This window comes from Hemicordylus capensis, chromosome 5 (genome assembly GCF_027244095.1).
Source record: "Hemicordylus capensis ecotype Gifberg chromosome 5, rHemCap1.1.pri, whole genome shotgun sequence".
NCBI classification, from domain to species: domain Eukaryota; kingdom Metazoa; phylum Chordata; class Lepidosauria; order Squamata; family Cordylidae; genus Hemicordylus; species Hemicordylus capensis.
In genome coordinates, this window is record NC_069661.1 from 255,652,105 (window position 1) to 255,671,175 (window position 19,071).

At 47.6% G+C, this 19,071-nt stretch overlaps 1 protein-coding gene across 1 annotated transcript; it reads right to left on the reverse strand.

The window, feature by feature from the left end:
* Positions 1-431: 431 nt before the first annotated feature.
* Positions 432-18,292, reverse strand: LOC128327229 (carboxypeptidase A1-like). The gene is made up of 11 exons (XM_053255714.1): positions 18,228-18,292; positions 16,053-16,134; positions 13,338-13,472; positions 11,234-11,332; positions 9,610-9,711; positions 8,423-8,524; positions 7,745-7,855; positions 5,744-5,834; positions 4,418-4,617; positions 2,435-2,519; positions 432-777 (listed from the first exon to the last, which is right to left on the reverse strand). Exons 1-11 carry the CDS (start codon positions 18,290-18,292, stop codon positions 590-592), a joined length of 1,260 nt encoding a protein of 419 aa, XP_053111689.1. The 3' UTR covers positions 432-589.
* Positions 18,293-19,071: the final 779 nt, after the last annotated feature.

Genomic DNA, 19,071 nt, shown 5'->3' on the forward strand with positions numbered 1-19,071 from the left:
CAAGATAATGGAATCTCCAGTTGTAGAACTTTTCCAGATGGCAATTTGTTCTAAAATGAACACAATTTTCTACAAGATTGTTTCTCTCAGATCCACACAACATCAAGAGACATTGTGCTGTTTTCAAGCACCATCTGCTAACCATTTGCTGACAATCCATGAAAAAAGAACTGAAAAGCTCTCCCTTTTCAAAACTCGGGTAAAGGTAAAGTGTGCCGTCAAGTCGATTTCAACTCCTGGCACCCACATAGCCCTGTGGTTGTCTTTGCTAGAATACAGGAGAAGTTTACCGTTGCCTCCTCCTGCGCAGTATGAGATGATGCCTTTCAGCATCTTCCTATATCGCTGCTGCATGATATAGTACCAGAGATGTTTTAATTATTCTTTCAGGGAGTGCTAGCAAATGGCCAGCAGATGGCACTAAAAAAATAGTGCGACATCCCTTGATGTTCTGTGGAATGGAGGGAAACAAATTCCATAGAAATTTGTGTTCAAGTTAGAATAAGTTGCCATCTGGAAAAGCCTCTAGTATAATGCTACCCACCCAAAAGTAATGGCGTATTAGCTCCACCACCCACAACCCCCTTGGTTAATAAGGGTGGTCCCGCACATGTTCCATGATCTTCATGAGTGCTACCCAGGTTTCTTCTGCCGTTGGGATGATCTGATCAGCAGGCAGGATAAAGCCATAGCGGCCCTTGTCCCTCAGTTCAAAAGTGTAGGAATACTTGACTCCATTGTCGTAGCTCCAGTCAATGGTGGTTCCATCAGCCTGGTCTGTAGAAAAAGAAATCAGAAAGACGGCCTAATGTGTCCATTGACATCATCGGATTTTCTTCTGTTGTTTCATTAAGTTACATCAATGGGAGACGTAACAGATGTCTCTTTAATCACCCATCAAAATGTGTGCCAAAGGTATAATTAATACGTTAACCTGTTTTAAGCAATGGCAAAAGGATATAACTAAATTTGTTTGGCAAGGGAAAAGACTGAGAATTAAATTTAAAAATTTAACAGATGCTAAAGAAAGAGGTGGTCTTACTCTGCCTGATTTAAGGCTGTATTTTGATGCCGTTTGTTTGACGTGATTGAAGAAATTGATAACATTAAGAAATCCCAGAATACTTGATTTGGAAGGATTTGATAGAAGGTTTGGCTGGCACTCGTATTTGTTCATTTAACTGATTATACTGGAACATCTACAAGCTACCTGCAGCCAAAAATTGGTGGGACCACAAAATTGAAAAAGGTGTAAAAAATGAAGATGTCAAAATATTATGGGACTTTTGACTACAAATAGACAAACATTTGCTACACAATACACCAGATATAACTGTAGTCGAGAAGAAAGAAAGAAAAAATCAAAATAATCGACACAGCAATACCAGGTGACAGCACAATAGAAGAAAAAGAAACATAAAAAATAACAAAATACAAAGATCTACAAATTGAAATTGAAAGGCTGTGGCAGAAGAAGACCAAAATAATCCCAGTAGTAATTAGCGCCCTAGGTGCAATTCCAAAACATCTTGAAGAGCACCTCAACACCATAGGGGCCACAGAAATCACCATCAGCCAACTACAAAAAGCAACTTTACTGGAAACAGCCTACATTTTGCGGCAATACCTTTAACAACAACAATATTGATAACAAAATTCTGGCATCCCAGGTCCTTGGGAAGGACTCGATGTCTGGATAAAACAAACCAGTCAATAACACCGGTTTGTCTGTGCAAAACAAGAAATAATAAATAATAAATAATAAATAATAATAAATAAAACTTTGTGTCAAATAAAAGTGCATTTCTCAGTGCTCCCATGTCAAAAGCTTCTGCACATGAAAAGATGGCACACTGAGGAGAACTCTAGATTAGAACTCCTCCCTGCTATGCTATTTTTCCACAGGTAGAGTTTTTGACCCAAGAGAATATTTAACTATGCAATCCCGTACTTTCCTTCTGAAATGGCAGAGGCCAGGGGTCAATCCAGACAGCAGTTTATTCCAACATGAACACAAATTCCAGCAGGAGATTTTATGGGGTGTTTACATGATGTTTAAGCAGGCAGTGTAATTTCTTAGCACCATCTATAGGCCATCTGCTGACAATCTGTGAAAAATCTGTGCCTTTTCCAAGTCAGAATAAAAGTAGTATTGAAATGGCACGTGTTTTACATGGATTGTCAGCAGATGGCCAGCAGATGATGCTAAGAAATAATGTGATATGTTTAAACATCATGTAGACATCCTATAAAATCTCCCGTTGGAATTTGTGTTCATGTTGGAATAAACTCCTGGCTAAATATAGACCCCAGCAGAACTGTACTGCCTTGAATATGTAGATATGCCATTAGCTTCTGGACTGGACAAAGAAAGCCACTCATGACTTCTCCCTCACCCCAGCCCTGTGTGAAATCAAATGCAGCAGCTACTCACATATGGTGTCAATCGTACTACCAAAGGTGTATTCTGTATCATCTACCGCAGTTAAGGCCAATACAGCTTCTCGAGCGAGGTCATTCTGCATATGAGACATGAAAGTGCAGAAATAAATGTTTGGAGGTTTGTCAGATTCCTCCATGTGGCGGCTGTTGAGTCAGCCACAAGGCCTGAAGGGGCTTGATTTGTGTTTTACTCTCCCTTACCTGAGCCAGATAAAACTCTTGGGTGGTCAGTTTCCTTTTTGAATACAGGAAGCTAGCTGCCTTCTACCAAGTCAGACAACCACTGGCCCATCAAATCCAGGACAGCCTGTGGCAATGGCCTTCCAAGGTCTCAGGCAAGGTCTTTCCTAGCATCTGCTACCTGAGGCAAGAAGGCCTTGAAGGTCTGATAGTCCAACCCCAAGGATGCTGTAGCAATTTCATGCACTGACCAGGGGGCTGGAGACTTCCAAGCTTCCTTCCAACTCTAACATTCTGTGATTCTAGCAGATGCTAGGGGCCTTCGGCATGCAAAGCAGCAGATGCTCTGCCACAGAACTCTAGTACAGATAAACACACAACAGAAAAATAGCCGTGGGGATATCTCTCTGCACCACACACTGACAGCCTAATCCCCTCCATGCTTACTCAGGAGTAAACTCCCACTGCTTATTCCCAAGTTAGTTCCCGCTGGCCAAACGCCAAACTGGAGCGAGCCAGAGGTTCAATTTCCTGGTTGTCCGAATGCGTGAAACTGCGGTTATGTCACAAAAGCGGCAAAAGGGGTCGCTGAGGTTTTCGAGCCGCAACTGTTATCCACCTCAGGTTGGAGCAGCGAAACTCACTACAAACTGTAGGTTTTGATAACAGTGGAGACCCCTATAGTTGGATGGCCTAACTCATGAGGATGCAGTCCTATGGAGACCTGAAGCTCTAACCTCTGGTCCTCCCCAGTGGCCTGGCTCCTCTCATAAGTGGGATAATCCCCAGCTGTCAAGCCAACATAGGGGCAGTTGGGAATTCCTGGACTGTTTTGCCATCCCAAGAGGATTCTTGGTCACAGTGGACCAGACCCCACGATGCTTTGCTCATCCTCATATACATATCCCCGCCTAGGAAGTCATCATGATCCCTTCTCAGAGTAACAGGAAAATAGTGCCCCTCTCTCCACCCCCGTTACCAGTCATCATGTTTGTTTGAGACTGGCCACGGGGCTCTTGCGAGGGCGGTGGCACAAGTGTTGTGAGGGGGAGGGTTTTAATGCCATTTAGAAGGGTTTCGATGCCCTTTCCCTGCCGAGGGCGGGTGGTCCATGCCGAAAAGGCACAACCCTTGAAGATCGTGGTCAATGGCTGCTACCCTGCTGGTGCCTTGCCGCAGTCTGGCAACGTGAGCGTTTCGGAGCTAGCTAGGATGTGGCCTCAGCGGATCAGGAAGAAGGAGGGGTTCCTCTGCCCTGAAACCAGAGGCTGCCTGACCCAGGTTGGAAGATCATCTGTGGGACAATTCCCAGGTTCAACCTCAGGTTCGTCAACCTGTGGTTTGGCATTATGTGCGAAGGCAGCCACTGTGTGCAGAGGGACTTACTCTGGGGTAATAGGGGAGGAAGAGCTCAGGCTGTAGTCCTTGATATGGACTTCAGGGGGTCCCCAGTATGTCTCCGTTTCTGTTTGTGACATACTGGAGGGTATGGTGCCAGAGTGGAGGGTTTCCAGCCGGAACTAACTGCAGTGCATATGAGCTAAGGCATGGGTTCCCAACCTTGGGTCCCCAGAGGTGGTTGGACTGCAACTCCCATCATGCCTTTGGCCACTGTGGTCGGGGCTGATGGGAGTCGTAACCCAACAACGTCTCTGGGGACCCAAAGCTAAGAGGACCGGACTTCATGACTGGATGGTGGCTCCGCAGAAGTCATGACCTCCATTGCTGCCTCCCTTTGTAGAAATTATACGCTGGATTTGGCCGAGAGATGTTGCTTGGAGGGCCCAGTCCTTACCAGTTCCTGATGGTCAGGAGCAGGCTCTGGCTTATAGCCATAGGGGAACATCAGCATCTGGGAATAGCTGTGGATGGAGATCACGGATTTCACATTTCCATGGTCTAGGATGAAGTCCACAATGGATTTCACTTCACTCTCCGAGTGAGGGAAGGCCCCGTGGTAGGTTTCTGCACAGGGGTTGCTGCTGGATCCAGGACCTGCAGCAGAATCAAGCAAGCTGAAATGTGATGCTATTTAACAGATTCTCAAGCAAGTGTGGTCCAAACAGTGTAGTCAAAACAGTGGAACATCTGTTGGTAACCTCCAGACTTGACTTCTGTAATGCGCTCTACATGGGGCTGCCTTTGTACATAGTCCGGAAACTTCCGGTTTCAGAATGTGGCAGCCAGGTTGGTCTCCAGGTCATCTCGGAAAGACCACATCACTCCTTTGCTGATGGAGCTACACTGGCTGCCAATAGGCTTCCGGGCAAAATACAAAGTGCTAGTTATAAAGCCCTAAACGGCTTAGGCCCTGGGAGAGAGCGTCTTCTTCACTACGAGTCCCACCGCCCATTGAGATCATCTGAGGAGGTCCGTCTCCAGTTACTGCCAACTCGTCTGATGGCTACACAGAGATGGGCCTTCTCGATTGCTGCCCCAAGATTGTGGAATGCGCTCCCTGCTGCGATACGATCCTCCCCATCTCTGGTAATTAAAAAAAAAAACACCTGAAAACCCATCTTTTCGCCCAAGCTTTCTCATCTTTTAAAAATTGTTTTAATTTTATGGTTGATTTTAAACTGTTGATTTGTTTTAACTTTTATATGTGTTTTAATTGTTTTATGTTAACCACCCAGAGACGAAAGTTTGGGCGGTATATAAGTTTGATGAATAAATGAATAAATAAATAAAATAAAATCCTCTTATGTACGCATCTCTTCCTGCATGTGCCAAGGAAAATGTCTCTGCATGCAGAATAATTCTTATTAAGCAGAAAGCACATGATGACACACCATTGCATGACACTCTGCCTTTCACGTCCCCCTTTCTCCCACATGATAACTTGTCATCCCTCCGTAAGCATATGTCCATGTATCTTTTGATGTGACGCATCCCTGGATGAATCCAAGACATTTACACAAACCTCTCGCTTTCCCCCTTGAGCACAACCAATTATGCATCAGTCCACGTCTCATACACAGACAAACAACAGCACAGCAGGGGCTGACCGCAGGGGCTGAGGCTAAGTTGCACCTTTGTGAGCATAACCTGGGTGGGCAGCCAACTGGTAGGCTGGCCCTAGAGCCAGCAATGCCTCCTCCAAAGCCAACCACACACTTGCCTCCAAACCCGGCATCCCAGTTTCGGTTGGGGTCCACTCCAATGCAGGATGATCCATGATTGATTGATCGAGTCTTGCGCCACATGCGGTTCTAAAAGAGCAGACAGGCAGAGCCAGTGTGGTGGAGTGGTTAGAGTGCTGGACTAGGACTAGGAAGACCTGAGTTCAAATCCCCATTCAGCCATGAAACTCAGTGGGTGACTCTGAGCCAGTGACATATCTCCCAGCCTAACCTACTTCACAGGGTTGTTGTGAGGACAAACATAACCATGTACACTGCTCTGGGCTTCTTGGAGGAAGAGCGGGATATAAATGTAAATAAGAAAGGAAGGAAGACTGCTAAGCGGCAATGCTACAGACTCTCATAAAGTTTGCATTGGAAATGCCAATTTGGCTTAACTTGGGCCAGGCCTGTAGCCAGGTGGTGTCCTTGCTGGGCCAGACCTACTTTAAATAATTCTGGATCGGCCTCCTCCAGGTCCCCCCACCCCACCCAAGACACAGCTAAACTAGGCGTCATTATTGCCCAAGGCAGATTGTTGTGATGTCTTCCTTGGGAGAGAGATGATCCCTCCCTATTGAGGTTGTTAGGTCTTCTTCATCTCTCTGTTGTGTCAAATAAAGACACTGTTGAACTATTCACTCCTCTTTTAGGACTTTAGGTTTAGCTGAAGCTGATAAAAAGTGCTCCTGGCCACTGCCTCAGCCTGAGAAACTAGAAAGAGTTTTGTATCCAGGAACCATAGGCGCTCTTACCCCTGGACTTCCAGAAGGAAGTCTAGGGCCTCCACAGCCCCTGGGCTCCCCGAAATCCTCTTTAGTCTGTCCCGAGTGCTGAGCATCATGATGATGTTTAATTTGCAGGGGAGGGGGGCTCCAAAGGCCTTTAGGTCGAGGCTCCAAAATTACCTAGGTGCACCTCTGCCAGGAGCACTCCCAAGCTAGGTACATGATCTTTCAGGGGGAGTATAGCCCCATCCAGAACAGGCAGATCTAAAACCATCTCTCAGGTCCTGACTCCACACAGTCAGCACTTCTGTCTTATTTGGATTCAACTTCAGTTTGTTATCCCTCATCCAGCCCATTACTGCCTACACTAGCAATAAACCGTGTGCAAACAGCAAATATATATAAACATGCAAATTCAGAAATTAAATAATTATATTTTTGTATATATGTGTGCTAAATTCTTTACATAAACATATAAATAAACATACATATTTCAAAGGAACACTAAAAAATGTCCAAAGTAGCCCAGAGCACAGAATAATGAAGATGGTAAAAGTATATCAATCTTGCTGAATCACATACAAAATGCTATCCTTAGAATGAACACAGAGCTGATAAGTCCTTCATGAGGAAGCCTCGGTGAAAAATACTGAATATCCAGACAGATTTTAAGGACTTACTAGAGAAATTATTATTATTACAAGCTCCAGATAACAGAACAGACTATTATTACAACGCATTTTTCTATGCTAAGGACCTACAAGCGAAAGAATTATTATTCTTACAAGCTCCAGATAACAGAACGGACAGTCATTATAGCACATTTCTCTTTGTCAACATCTCCTATATTTTGGGAAACAGTGAATGTTTTGGTGTTCTGTTGTAACATCACAGTCCTTCATACTGATTCAGCAAGATTTATTAATAGTTTACTTTATATTGTATCTGTTTTGTTGATATTGATTGTGTACTGGTGGGGTGGTATATAAATATTTATTTTTATATATATACACACACACACACACACACACAAATAAAGGCAATCTCTCAGGTAGAAGGTTTAAAACAGCACTTCTAATTGGACCTAGAAATTGACTGGGAACCAGTGCAGCTAACAATGTACTGGTGTGATGTGACCAAAATGCCCAGCCCCAGTTCAAACTACATCAAAGGCCCCAGTTTGGTGGGGTGACTCAGCCTACTCAATAGCATGATTAACTTAGATGTTAATTTGGCCCTCTCCTCCCAGCCTTTCCACCTAGGACAACTTACCGTGCTGTGAGTGTAAGCAAACCCATCAGGGTTAGTGACGATCTCCAAGAAGATGTCCACAGAATCTAGGATGGCAGTCAACGAGGCATCCTTGCCAAATTCACTGGCTATCTTCAGAAGGAAAGATCCACGTAAGCGATAGGTGTTACATAACTGTAGTTGCATGATGTTGATGTTATCTGTTGAGCTTTTGCTGCAGAGGTCCTCAAACTTGGGTCCCCCGATATTGATGGACTATAATTCCCATCAAGGGGACCCAAGTTTGAGGACCCTCCCTTTGCTGTATTCAGGCTCCACAGGGATTTTTGTGGTGGGTGGGGTGGGGGGCAGAACAGGTTTATTAAACAGCAGTATTAAACAGATAGACAAGTCTAGCAAAGGCTGCTCGTCTGAGGCGATAGGCCACTTCAGATACCTCAAAATACCTGTTGCAGGGGAGCAACAGCCGGAGATAAGGCATGTGGGCTTCTCAGAGGTGGGCCACATGTGGGAAACAGGATGCTGGATTGGATGGGTTAGGGTTAGGGTTAGGGTTAGGGTTAGGGTTAGCTTCCTCGCCACATTCTGTGTTTCGGCCATACTTCAACTCATGGGTGAGGGAGATTAGGAGAAGTCAAATCCTTTCTCATGAGAGAGCCCTCAGCTTTGCAGAACACCTTGTCATCTCCTTGGCTTTACCTTGTTAGCTGTCCACAGCCCTGTCGCCTGAGTGATCCATTCACGAGAGTGAATTCCAGTGTCAATCCAGATGGCGGGGCGCTTCTCCCCTCCTGTGCTGAACTGCAAGAAAAACCAGAAGTCACCACTCCCCTCTGGCAGCACAGGTGTTAGTCTGCCCCTGGCTGGCCTTACTGTTGGGTTGTGACGTCAGGTGGCTGCTGTCTAGAGGAGCACTTTCTGAGGTGCAGCTGAATTGCTGCAGTCCAGGTTGGGGGAACTTTTTTTCTTGGTGGGGATAGGGCTGTAGCTCAGTGGCAGAGCATCTGCTTTGCATGCAGAAGATCCTGGTCCAAGGTTCAGTTCCTGGCAGCATCTCCAGGTAGGTCTGGGAAAGACTCCTGCCTGAAATCTTGGGACGCCCGCTGCCCGTCAGTGTAGACAATACTGAGCTTGATGAATCAGTGACCTGATCCATCTCGGTATAAGGGAGCTTTCTGGGTTCCTATGAGATCCTACTTCTAAGATTAAAATAACCTAATGCCGTGTGTTGCATGTCAAAGCTTGATTGCAAGGGTTCTCAGAGGGCCTTTGGCCATTGTGTCAGGGGATGATGGGAGTCATAGTCCAACCACATCTAGGGACCCAATTTTGAGAACCCCTGCTTTACTGTATTGAGGCTCCACACAGGTGTTTGTAACTGGCAGGTTTAGTCAGGAGGATGTGATGACATTTCTAAGCTGGGCTCTGAACACAGGCCTACAGCAAGGTTGCTCCCAGTCCATGAGTTGAGGGAGTGGGGAGGTGGGGTGTCTGGGGCTGCTTTGTGCTTAAGGGGACAGAGCATGTTTCATTCATGCAGCAGACCAAAAACAGATTCTGGGGACATCATCTTGAGAGAGCCTAACAACAATCTGTCACATGCTATTATTATTTACCCTTGAAATAGCACCTTCAGTGCACATGGTACTTTCACTGGATAGCAAAATCAAAAGAGGCAAAACTCTGCCCCAAAGAACTTACAGCCTAATTTCCAATCGAAGGGGAGACAATGGGGGGAAAGAGGAGAGAGAAGGAAAGGGATTGGAGGAGGGTGGGCCGTTGGAGTTACCCATACCTAGGCTTTGTTGAAGTTGGGCGGAAGTGGGGTGGGGCGGGGCAGGTATGAGGCTAACCCCTCCAAGGAAACCCCAGCATGCAGTTCTTACCTTCAGAACGTAGATTGGCCGTCCTTCATAGCTCTGCCCAATCTGGATTTTGCTGACCAGTTCTGGGTTTTCAGCCACAAAATCATCCATCCAGCTGTAGATCTAAAAGGAGGGATTTACTGCCTTGAGTTTTCTCACCTGCGGCCAAATTTCACATGGTCCTGAAGCTATCAAACTTTGCAAGGAAAGGAGCCTCTAGGCCTCCCCCACTGCTCTGGGGGAGAACACATTATAAATAACACGAGTGCCCTAGTGACTTGGGCGTGCACTGGTCTCCTTCCAGGGGACTTGCTTGTTCATATTTTTGCTGCATGTTATAACACGCAAAGGAGCCCCACAACCCAACTCCCTAGAACAGGGGTTCCCTACCTTGGTCCCCAGATGTTGGTGGACAGCTCCTTGAAAGTGTCATCTCAGTGTGCGGCAGCTGTGAGAAAAGCTAATTCTATGCTAGGAATCATTAAGAGGGGGACTGAAAATAAAAATGCTAATATTATAATGCCCTTATACAAATCTATGGTGTGGCCACATCTGGAGTACTGCATACAGCTTTGGTCACTGTATCTGGAGAAGGATATTGTAGAACTGGAAAAGGTGCAGAAGAGGGCGACCAGAATGATCAGGGGCCTGGAGCACCTTCCTTATGAGGCAAGGCTACAACACCTGGGGCTCTTTACCTTGGAAAAGAGGCGACTAAAGGGAGATGTGATTGAAGTGCATAAAATTATGCATGGAGTGAAGAGGGCAGAGAGAGAGAAATTTTTCTCCCTCTCTCACAACACTAGAACCAGGGGTCACCCCATGAAACTGAAGGTTGGGAAATTTAGGACTGACAAGATGAAGTACTTTTTCACAAAGCACATAATTAATCTATGGAATTCCTTGCCATGGGATATGGTGATAGCCACCAGCTTGGATGGCTTTAAAAGGGGCTTAGACAGATTCATGGAGGACAGGTCTATCAATGGCTACTAGTCCGGTGGCTGTGGGCCATCTCCTAGAGATGCAGTTACCTAGAGATGCACCTAGGTAATTTTGGGTCCTGGACCTAAAGGCCTTTGGAGTCCCCACCCAACCACCCGCTGCAAAATAAACATCGTTATGGCAACCACACGACCCAGAACAGACTAAAGAGGATTTGGGGGGCCCAGGGACTGTGGAGGCCCTGGACTTTGGCCCCAAAGTCCAGGTGTAAGAGCACTTCTGTAACCACATCCCTAAATTCGGGCACCTAGGATAAAAAAATGGGGTTGGTGCCGGGTTGTCACCTTTTTAGAGGACAGAAGCTCTGCTCTTTTAAAGACTGAATAACAGACAGAAAGCAACTGCTGAAGCTCTTTCCAGGAGTGAAAAGGTGATGGAGAAAGATTTGCCTGTTGCTCTCTGCCTGTTTCGTTGACCTGAAAAACATTGGGCCTCTCTTTAAAGAGCCTATGGGTTCTTTAAAAAGTTGGCAACTCGGTGGTGGTGGTGGTGGTGGCAGCTACGGAGGAGAAGCAAATCCACCAGTGATATTTGAAGCCTCCTTCGGCTCTCCAATTGCAGACGTGTTTTCAAAGGTAAGCCTTTAACGGTCCGTGTCAAGGGGGAGGGGGAGGATAATATGCTAATATATGCAGAGTACCTCTTCTATGGTGTGATAGGCAGAGAAGCTGAATTTCCCTGTGCTCCTGTCAGATTTCCTAGCGAGCAGCATGTCTTCTTTTTCTTTATCCAGCAAATCCTGTTTTCAAAAATAATAAATAAATAAATAAATAAATCCACATCTCCCTTGAGATGCAGTGCTTGAACTGCTCCCAAATGCCTCCCATGCTCAATTCAAAGTGCTGGTGATGACGTACATGCCATTTGAGAGACAGCGTGGTGTAGTGGTTAGAGTGCTGGACTAGGACCGGGGAGACCCGAGTTCAAATCCCCATTCAGCCATAATACTAGCTGGATGACTCTGGGCCAGTCACTTCTCTCTCAGCCTAGCCTACTTCACAGGGTGGTTGTGAAAGAGACTTAAGTATGTAGTACACCACTCTGGGCTCCTTGGAGGAAGAGCAGGATATAAATGTAGTAGTAGTAATAATAATAATAATAAATGGCCCTACCCCACCTTTCCACCATCTCTGTGTTCCATGACAGTCTTTGGTGCTGATTGGAATCCTCTTCAATGTCAGGGCTTCTCAACCTTGGGTCCCGTGTTCCCTCGAACGGTGATTCTCAGAAGTTGTTGACTGCAATCCCAATAATCCCCAAGCAAAAGCCATTGCAGCCAGGGATTCTGGGAGTTGTAGTCAACAACGTCTGGGAATCCCTGTTCGAGGGAACACTGCTTGGGTCCCCAGCTGTTGCTGAGCTACAACCCCCCATCACCTCCAGTCTCAATGGCCAAAGGTCATTGTGGCTGGAGGTGATGAGAGCTGAAGCTCAGCAACTGCTGGGGGCTCAGGGCTGAGAAGCGCTGACAAAGATGATGCAGGGAAGAGGATTCCAACCTGCCCAAGGCCATTGTGTTTGGGGATGATGGCCGCTGTCGTCCAAGAACATTGAGGGCCCCATGGCTGAGGATAGGTGGAACTGCCTTAAACCAAGGCAGACCATCAGCTCATTGAGTCCAGCATTGTTTTCTCAAACTGACAGTGGCTCTCTGGTGATTCAGGCAGAGAGAGGTCTTTTCCAGCCCTGATGTAAGGGATCTCCCTCCCTCCCTCCCTCCCTCCCTCCCTCCCTCTCTTTATCTCTCTTTCTCTCTCTCCCCCTCCCTCTCTCTTTCTTTCTTTGTCAAATTTGTACACCGCCCTAAACTTTTGTCTCTGGGCAGTTAACAATAAAATAAAACAAGTTAAAATATACACAAAAATCTTAAAACAATTTAAACAATCTAAAAGTCAAAAGGCCCGTCCCCGTGTGGCCACCAGCCGGGCTGGCGGCAACTGGAGATGGACCTCTCCAGATGACCTCAATGGGCGGTGGGGCTCATAATAAAAAAGCCGTTCTCTTAAAGTTCCATTACGTTACCTGGAGATCTTGGAGACTGACTCTGGAGCCTTGTGCATGCAAAGCACATGCTCTGCCACAGAGCTTTGGGTTCTCCCATGTCTCCAGAGGTACCTCCCTCCTTCAAAGGTCAATAGCAGTCTTGAACTGGGACCCTTGTGCAAAGAAAGCAAATAACTCCAGAGTCACCCAGGAGCTGGTCTGGACTGCAAGTCCATGCACAGAGATGTTCTCAGTGGTGGATCCTCAACTATAGCATGTCTCCAAGAGAAGGAGACTCCACTCACCAAGTCCAGCTGTTTTCCAGGAGTGGTGTAGGACTAATCCCAATGGGCTAATTGTGAGTGATTGGCCAAGCTGAGAAAGCAGAAAATGGCGCGGGGGTGTGTGTGTTGTAATAACTTATTGTTACCAGCTCTTGGGATGAGACAGATGACACATTGGATTGATTAACTGATTGATTGGATGATTGATTGATTGATTGGATGATTGAATAGATGGATGAAGTGCAGCACACTCCTGTGCATGTTTACTTGGGAATAAAAAAGTTCCCTGTGTTCAATGAGGCTTACTCCCAGGGAAGTATGTATAGGATTGCAGCATGAATGAAAGGTGTGTGGGGAATTATGTCCATTAGCTCCACCTCTTCCTTCATGCCTTGGGACTGGATGAGAAGGTACTTGAGGGGTTCCTTGCTCAGCAAGGGTGGGGAGGCAGATTTTCCACTACTGGTCCTTCCTCACCTGAAGGTCTTTGATCAGGATAGAATATGGAATGCCCTTCGACTCCAAGAAGATCTTGACGGCTTGGAGGCTCTGGAAGGGGACTCTCATGTCCACTGGGAGGTTCAGCTTAGATGGACTTAGCCAGAAGTCAATCTTATTTTCAAAAGAAAATCACAGTTAACATGACCCAGACATGGGGCCCAGTTTAGGCTGCTATTTCTCACAGGGTGGTGTTACCGCAAATGGACTTTTCCAGGTGATTTTTCTAAAAGCGTCAACAAATGTTGAGATCATAGGTTGTCATTTCCTGGAAAACTTTTGGACCCTGGGTTGAGCCACAGCATTTTGATTTGTGATCTCAGCATGCTGGACTGTTCAGAGGACCACTTCATGTTGTGTCACCCTGAGAAGACACCTTGTGAGTTCATTAAACAAGCCATGGTCCCATGATTGACCTCAGTGCTTTCAAGACGCTTTGGAATGGCCGGTGTGAATTTGGGTGGGGCCCTTTGGTTTCTGCAGTTGTTTAGTGGCAGAATTATTCACACCCATCGAGAAATGCAGAGGATGTCATCGGACACAACCCAGAAGCAAACACTTCAGATGGTGGGTTTTAGGTGACATTAATGTCATTCACACAACCATTTTCAGTGGGGCTGGTGGAGAGCTGGGGGGAAGGCAGGACACAGCCTACCTTCCCCTACACAATCCCTGCTGCCCCAGGATCATTTCCTGGATACCCACATGACCAGTGCACGAGCGATCCTGGAGCAGCGAGGGTGAGGGGGGAAAGATGGCTGGGCCCTCCTACATCCTACAATGCACCCTGCAAGCGGTGCTGTGCATTGGGGGATTCCCTGCTTCCTGGTGCTCCTTCCTTCCAGCTCTATGGAAGCTCGAGCTGCTATGCCAGACCAAATTTCCACATAACTGGGTGGTGAAGGAGGAGGACACGTGAGGGCCCTCCTCCCTCACTTTTAGCCCAGGTATAAAACTTGGCAGAGGAGTGTCATGATTGGAACTGATCTCAGCTGTTCTCATGTCCAGCTCTTCCCAGGTAAGGCTGTGCTAGCCTGGGGTAGAGCTGGTTGTAAGAATGACCTCATTAAGAGCCAAACTGAACTCAATAGGAGCTGTGCAAGAGCACCTTGGAGTAACTTCCATTCATTTCAGTGGGGCTTGTGCAGGAGATCTTGTTGGAGATGGAGTTCCAGTGCATCGACTTTTTGCACCAACTCTCCTAATGACCACTAGGGGCATTGGGAGTACAGGTAGTTAGTAAGGATTAGGGTTAACAATGCCCTTGCTTGCCTTACCTGTCCCTGCTTGCCTCTGCTCTATGACCCCTGCCTTGACTCCTCAGGTACTTCCTGTGGTGAGTCAGTCCTCTTCCTTTCCTCTTAGAGAGAAGATGGAAACATCTCTCTCTCTCTCTACCTATTCATTCTGTAGCTGATAGATAGGGGCCTTCTGCAGGCAAAGCAGTTCCTCTTCCACTGTAATGTTGCAGAAGCATCCCCAGCAAGAGGTAAAAGTGGAGAACAAAGAGGGACAGAGCTTCAAGGACTAGAGACAGAGACTCTGCCTGGGGAACAGGGAGCGTTGGAGCACGTGGTGTTGTGCTGCTCCGCGTGATTTTCTCTGTGTCTAAAGGGGCACCGTTGGGATTTTCTACCTCTGGTGCCAAAATAACTCGGGTGGCCAGTGCTGCCACCAGGGCACTTTCCAGACTAGACCCTGCAACAGGGTTGCATCGTATCTCGGAAGTGTGCTTCATCCACACTTCCTGCATTGTGACACCGCAGTCCCTATGCGGACAGCAGGGTGTCGTTCACATTGCCAGTGCCTGGTCTCCAATTTAATCGCCCTGGGTGCTTTCCATTCTAGCTGCTCATCAGCAGCAAAATGCCTCCGCTCAGGCAAGTGGCATTCAGGACGTGAACAGCAGGGGGAGCCGTCTCACAGCAACTAACAACCCGAAAAAAACAGCAACGTTTTCACGCCGGATGTACGACGTCCTTGCTCCATTTCGCAGAGATTAAATTCGCAACAAGGCACGGGAAATGTGGACGGCACCCTGCTGTCCGTGAAGGGACTGCGGTGTCACGACACAGGAAGTGTGGAAGCCCACTTCCGAGATGCGTCCTGAGCCCGTTGCAGGGTCTAGTCTGGAAAGCACCCTGGTGGGCTTTCCCCATCAGCCCCTGGGAAGTCCTGCTGCCTGCAGCAAAGGAAGCGAGGAGTTGCCCCCATCGTGGGTCAGGATGGCATCTCAAGGAATACGAATACGATGAATATGTCTATGCCGCTTTTCAACAAACGTTCCCAAAGTAGTTTATATAGATATAAATAAATAAATAAAACAACTCTCTGCCCCCAAAGGGCTCACAATCTAAGAAACATAATAGAGACACCAGCAACAGCCACTGGAGGGGATGGAGAGGGCCAGTTGCTCTCCCCCTGCTCAGTAAAGAGAATCGCCACTTTTAAAAGGTGCCTCTTGGCTCAGTTCGCAGAAGGGACACAGCATGTGGGACCTTCAGCTCCCTCCTCATTCCTCCCAGTGCGCTCACCATTTTGCCCCCAACCCGCTGCCGGCCCCCTGCCAGGGCAGGAGTCCAGTAAGCAGCTACTCGCTTCATCCTCTTCCCATTTGCAGAACGCCTTTGGGGGCTGGAAGATTCCGTTTCTCCTGGGGCCCCAAGGAGCAGGTGTCTCTCCTTCCCTCCTTACCTGTAAATCCTCCCATCCCTCCAGTTCCTTCAGGAGGGCCAGCTGCTCTTCATCGCTTGCTCTGATGCGGAGAACCTGGTCTCTGGAGGAGGAGAAAGAGAAATGGTCTCATTGTTGGAATTCAGTTGGGCGGAGCAGATTTCCATCCTCCTGCACCCGATCCCATTCTGGACTCCTTGTGTGGCCTTTGAGCAAGTCACTCTCTTGATTCCCCCAGTCTGCAAAATGAACGGAAAATCCATTCAATTCTGATGACTTGCCTCAAAGCCCTGCAGTATAACAGGGGTTCTCCAGCTGTGCTTGGACTACAAATCCCATCATCCCCAGCCTCAATAAATTGCAGTTGGGAGTGGTGGTAGTGTAGTTCAACAGCAGTTAGAGAACCTCAGCTTTGGCCACTCTACAATATATGAGTTATAGACATATCTTTACACATGGGAAACCCAGTTTCCAATTTCCACCAAGGGCTCGAACAAGACAGAGCAGAACGTAGGATGCTGCCTTATAGTGAGTCAGGCACTTGGGCCATCTAGCTCAGTGTTGTCTACACTGACTGGTAGCAGCTCTCCAAGGTTTCAGGCAGGTGTCTGAAAGGTGCAGAAGAGGGCAACCAAGATGATCAGGGGCCTAGAGCACCTTTCTTATGAGGCAAGACTACAACAACAGGGGCTTTTTAGTTTAGAAAAAAGGTGACTGCGGGGAGAAATGATAGAGGTCTAGAAAATCATGCATGGTGTGGAGAAAGTGGATAGAGAGAAGTTCTTCTCCCTCTCACATAACATTAGAACCAAGGGTCATCCCATGAAACTGATTGCCAGGAAATCTAGGACCAGCAAATGGAGGTACTTTTTCACACAACGCATAGTCCACTTGTGGAATTCTCTGCCACAAGATGTGGTGACAGCCAACAACCTGGAAGGCTTTAAGAGGGGTTTGGATAACTTCATGGAGGAGAGGTCTATCAACGGCTACTAGTTGGAGGGCTAAAGGCCACCTCCAGCCTCAAAGGCAGGATGCCTCTGAGTCCCAGTTGCAGGGGAGTCACAGCAGGACAGAGGGCATGCCCTCAACTCCTGCCTGTGGGCTTCTCGGAGGCATCTGGTGGGCCACTGTGCGAAACAGGGTGCTGGACTAGATGGGCCTTGGGCCTGATCCAGCAGGGCTGTTTTTATTTTCTTAGTCTGTCCCAGAGATTGGATGCTGCCAGGGAGTGAACCTGGGACATTCTGCATGCAGCCATGCAGGTGCTCTGCCATTGAGTTATGGACCCATCCCCTTAGGGGTGTAAGGGAATGTAAAAAGAATGTAAGGAATTCTTAGGGAATGTAAAAAGAATAGTTGGTCTGTAGTGTGCCAAAAACAAATCTCTCTATCTGTTCATTTATTCCATTTATATATATTGCCCTTCCTAAAATGGCTCAGGGCAGTTTACAAATGAGCCCACATCCTGACTTGCTGCACTTGTGCAGGAGGCTGAGTGAGCTAGTTGGCTACTCAGGCCACCCATTGGGTGAACTAGGTCACCGTCTAGGGCGCCAAGTGGGGAGGGGCGCCGACAGTCTGGGTCGCGTGTGCCAGTCACAGCCAGCCAACTGGGTGACTGACCGTGGATGGATGGATGCACTGTTGGAGCCAGCCAGCCAGCCAGAGCGAGTGACTGAGTCCGCCCATCTGCCCGATGGGAGTCGCCTGCCCACACAGGCTAAGGGAGCAGGGGAGCATCAAAGCCAGGCTCCACTTGGGGGCTCCCCAATCCTAGGGCCGGCCTAGTCTGGAGCCTCATCTGCGTCACACGGAACGTGTGTGCAATAGTGCAAGAATGCAAAAGCACCATTCTGACAATCCCGGGGATTTAGCCTATCTTCTTGCGCTAACACAGCTCTGTTCATTGTACAAGTGCCGCATGAGTCAGGATGCTGGCCAGGGTGTCAGCTGCAGTCTGGAGGGAGCAGTGTACTTCCATGTGTGACTCACAATGGAAAAGCAACAACACAGACATCTGGCCGCACTCTTGGATTGGGACTGTGTAATATGAGGGAAAGGATGCTGTGGCTCTGATCCAATTTCCCCCACCCATGGATGCTTTAAAACAACAACAACAAAAGCATAAGAGGTTCTAACTAGATGGAAGTGATCCAAGACTGCAAATATGATAAATCCACCTTCTCTACTCACCCAGCAAAGAGCTTCTTGCTGAAGGCTGCAGCTACAAGGAAGCCAAGAATCAGCACTGCCTTCATGGTCAGCAGCCAAAGAACCCACCTGAGTTTACCTTCTGATATATATATATATGCATGCTGCTTCCTGCCTGGGAATTCTCAAGGACCAGCCTTTCTGGGGACATTATTCATGTACTGACCACAAGGTCAGAGATAAATGCAAGCAGGTTAATTAAAAGCCAACTGCTGAGGGCAATGTTTGTCTGAAGAGGTAAACAAGGCTGCAGTTTGCACACCAGTGAGGAAGGCCACAGGGCAGAGCCAGTTTTCCCAAGAAGCAAGGCTACAACACCTGGGGCTTTTTAGTTTAGAAAAAAGACGACTGCAGGGAGACATGACAGAGTTCTATAAAATCACGCATGGAGTGGAGAAAGTGGATAGAGAGAAATTCTTCTCCCTCTCACATAACACTAGAACCAGGGGTCATCCCATGAAATTGATTGCCAGGACATCTAGGACCAACAAACGGAAGTACTTTTTCACACAACACATAATCTACTTGTGGAATTCTCTGCCACGAGATGTGGTGACAGCCAACAACCTGGATGGCTTGATGAGGGGTTTGGATAACTTTATGGAGAAGAGGTCTATCAAAGGCTACTAGTCGGAGGGCTACAGGCCACCTCCAGCCTCAAAGGCAGGATGCCTCAGAGTCCCAGTTGCAGGGGAGTAAGAGCCGGAGAGCAGGCATGTCCTCAACTCCTGCCTGTGGCTTCCAGCAACATCTGGTGGGCCACTGTGTAAAACAGGATGCTGGACTAGATGGGCTTCCTTGGGCCTGATCCAGCAGGGCTGTTCTT

Coding starts and splice junctions, on each gene's coding strand:
- LOC128327229 (XM_053255714.1), bottom strand. CDS start 18,292: ATGAAGGCAGTGCTGATTCTTGGCTTCCTTGTAGCTGCAGCCTTCAGC. Junction 16,135..18,227: donor AGCAAGAAGCTCTTTGCTGG/GTGAGTAGAGAA, acceptor CTCCTCCTCCAG/AGACCAGGTTCTCCGCATCA. Junction 5,835..7,744: donor TTGCTTACACTCACAGCACG/GTAAGTTGTCCT, acceptor CTGCTCTTTTAG/AACCGCATGTGGCGCAAGAC.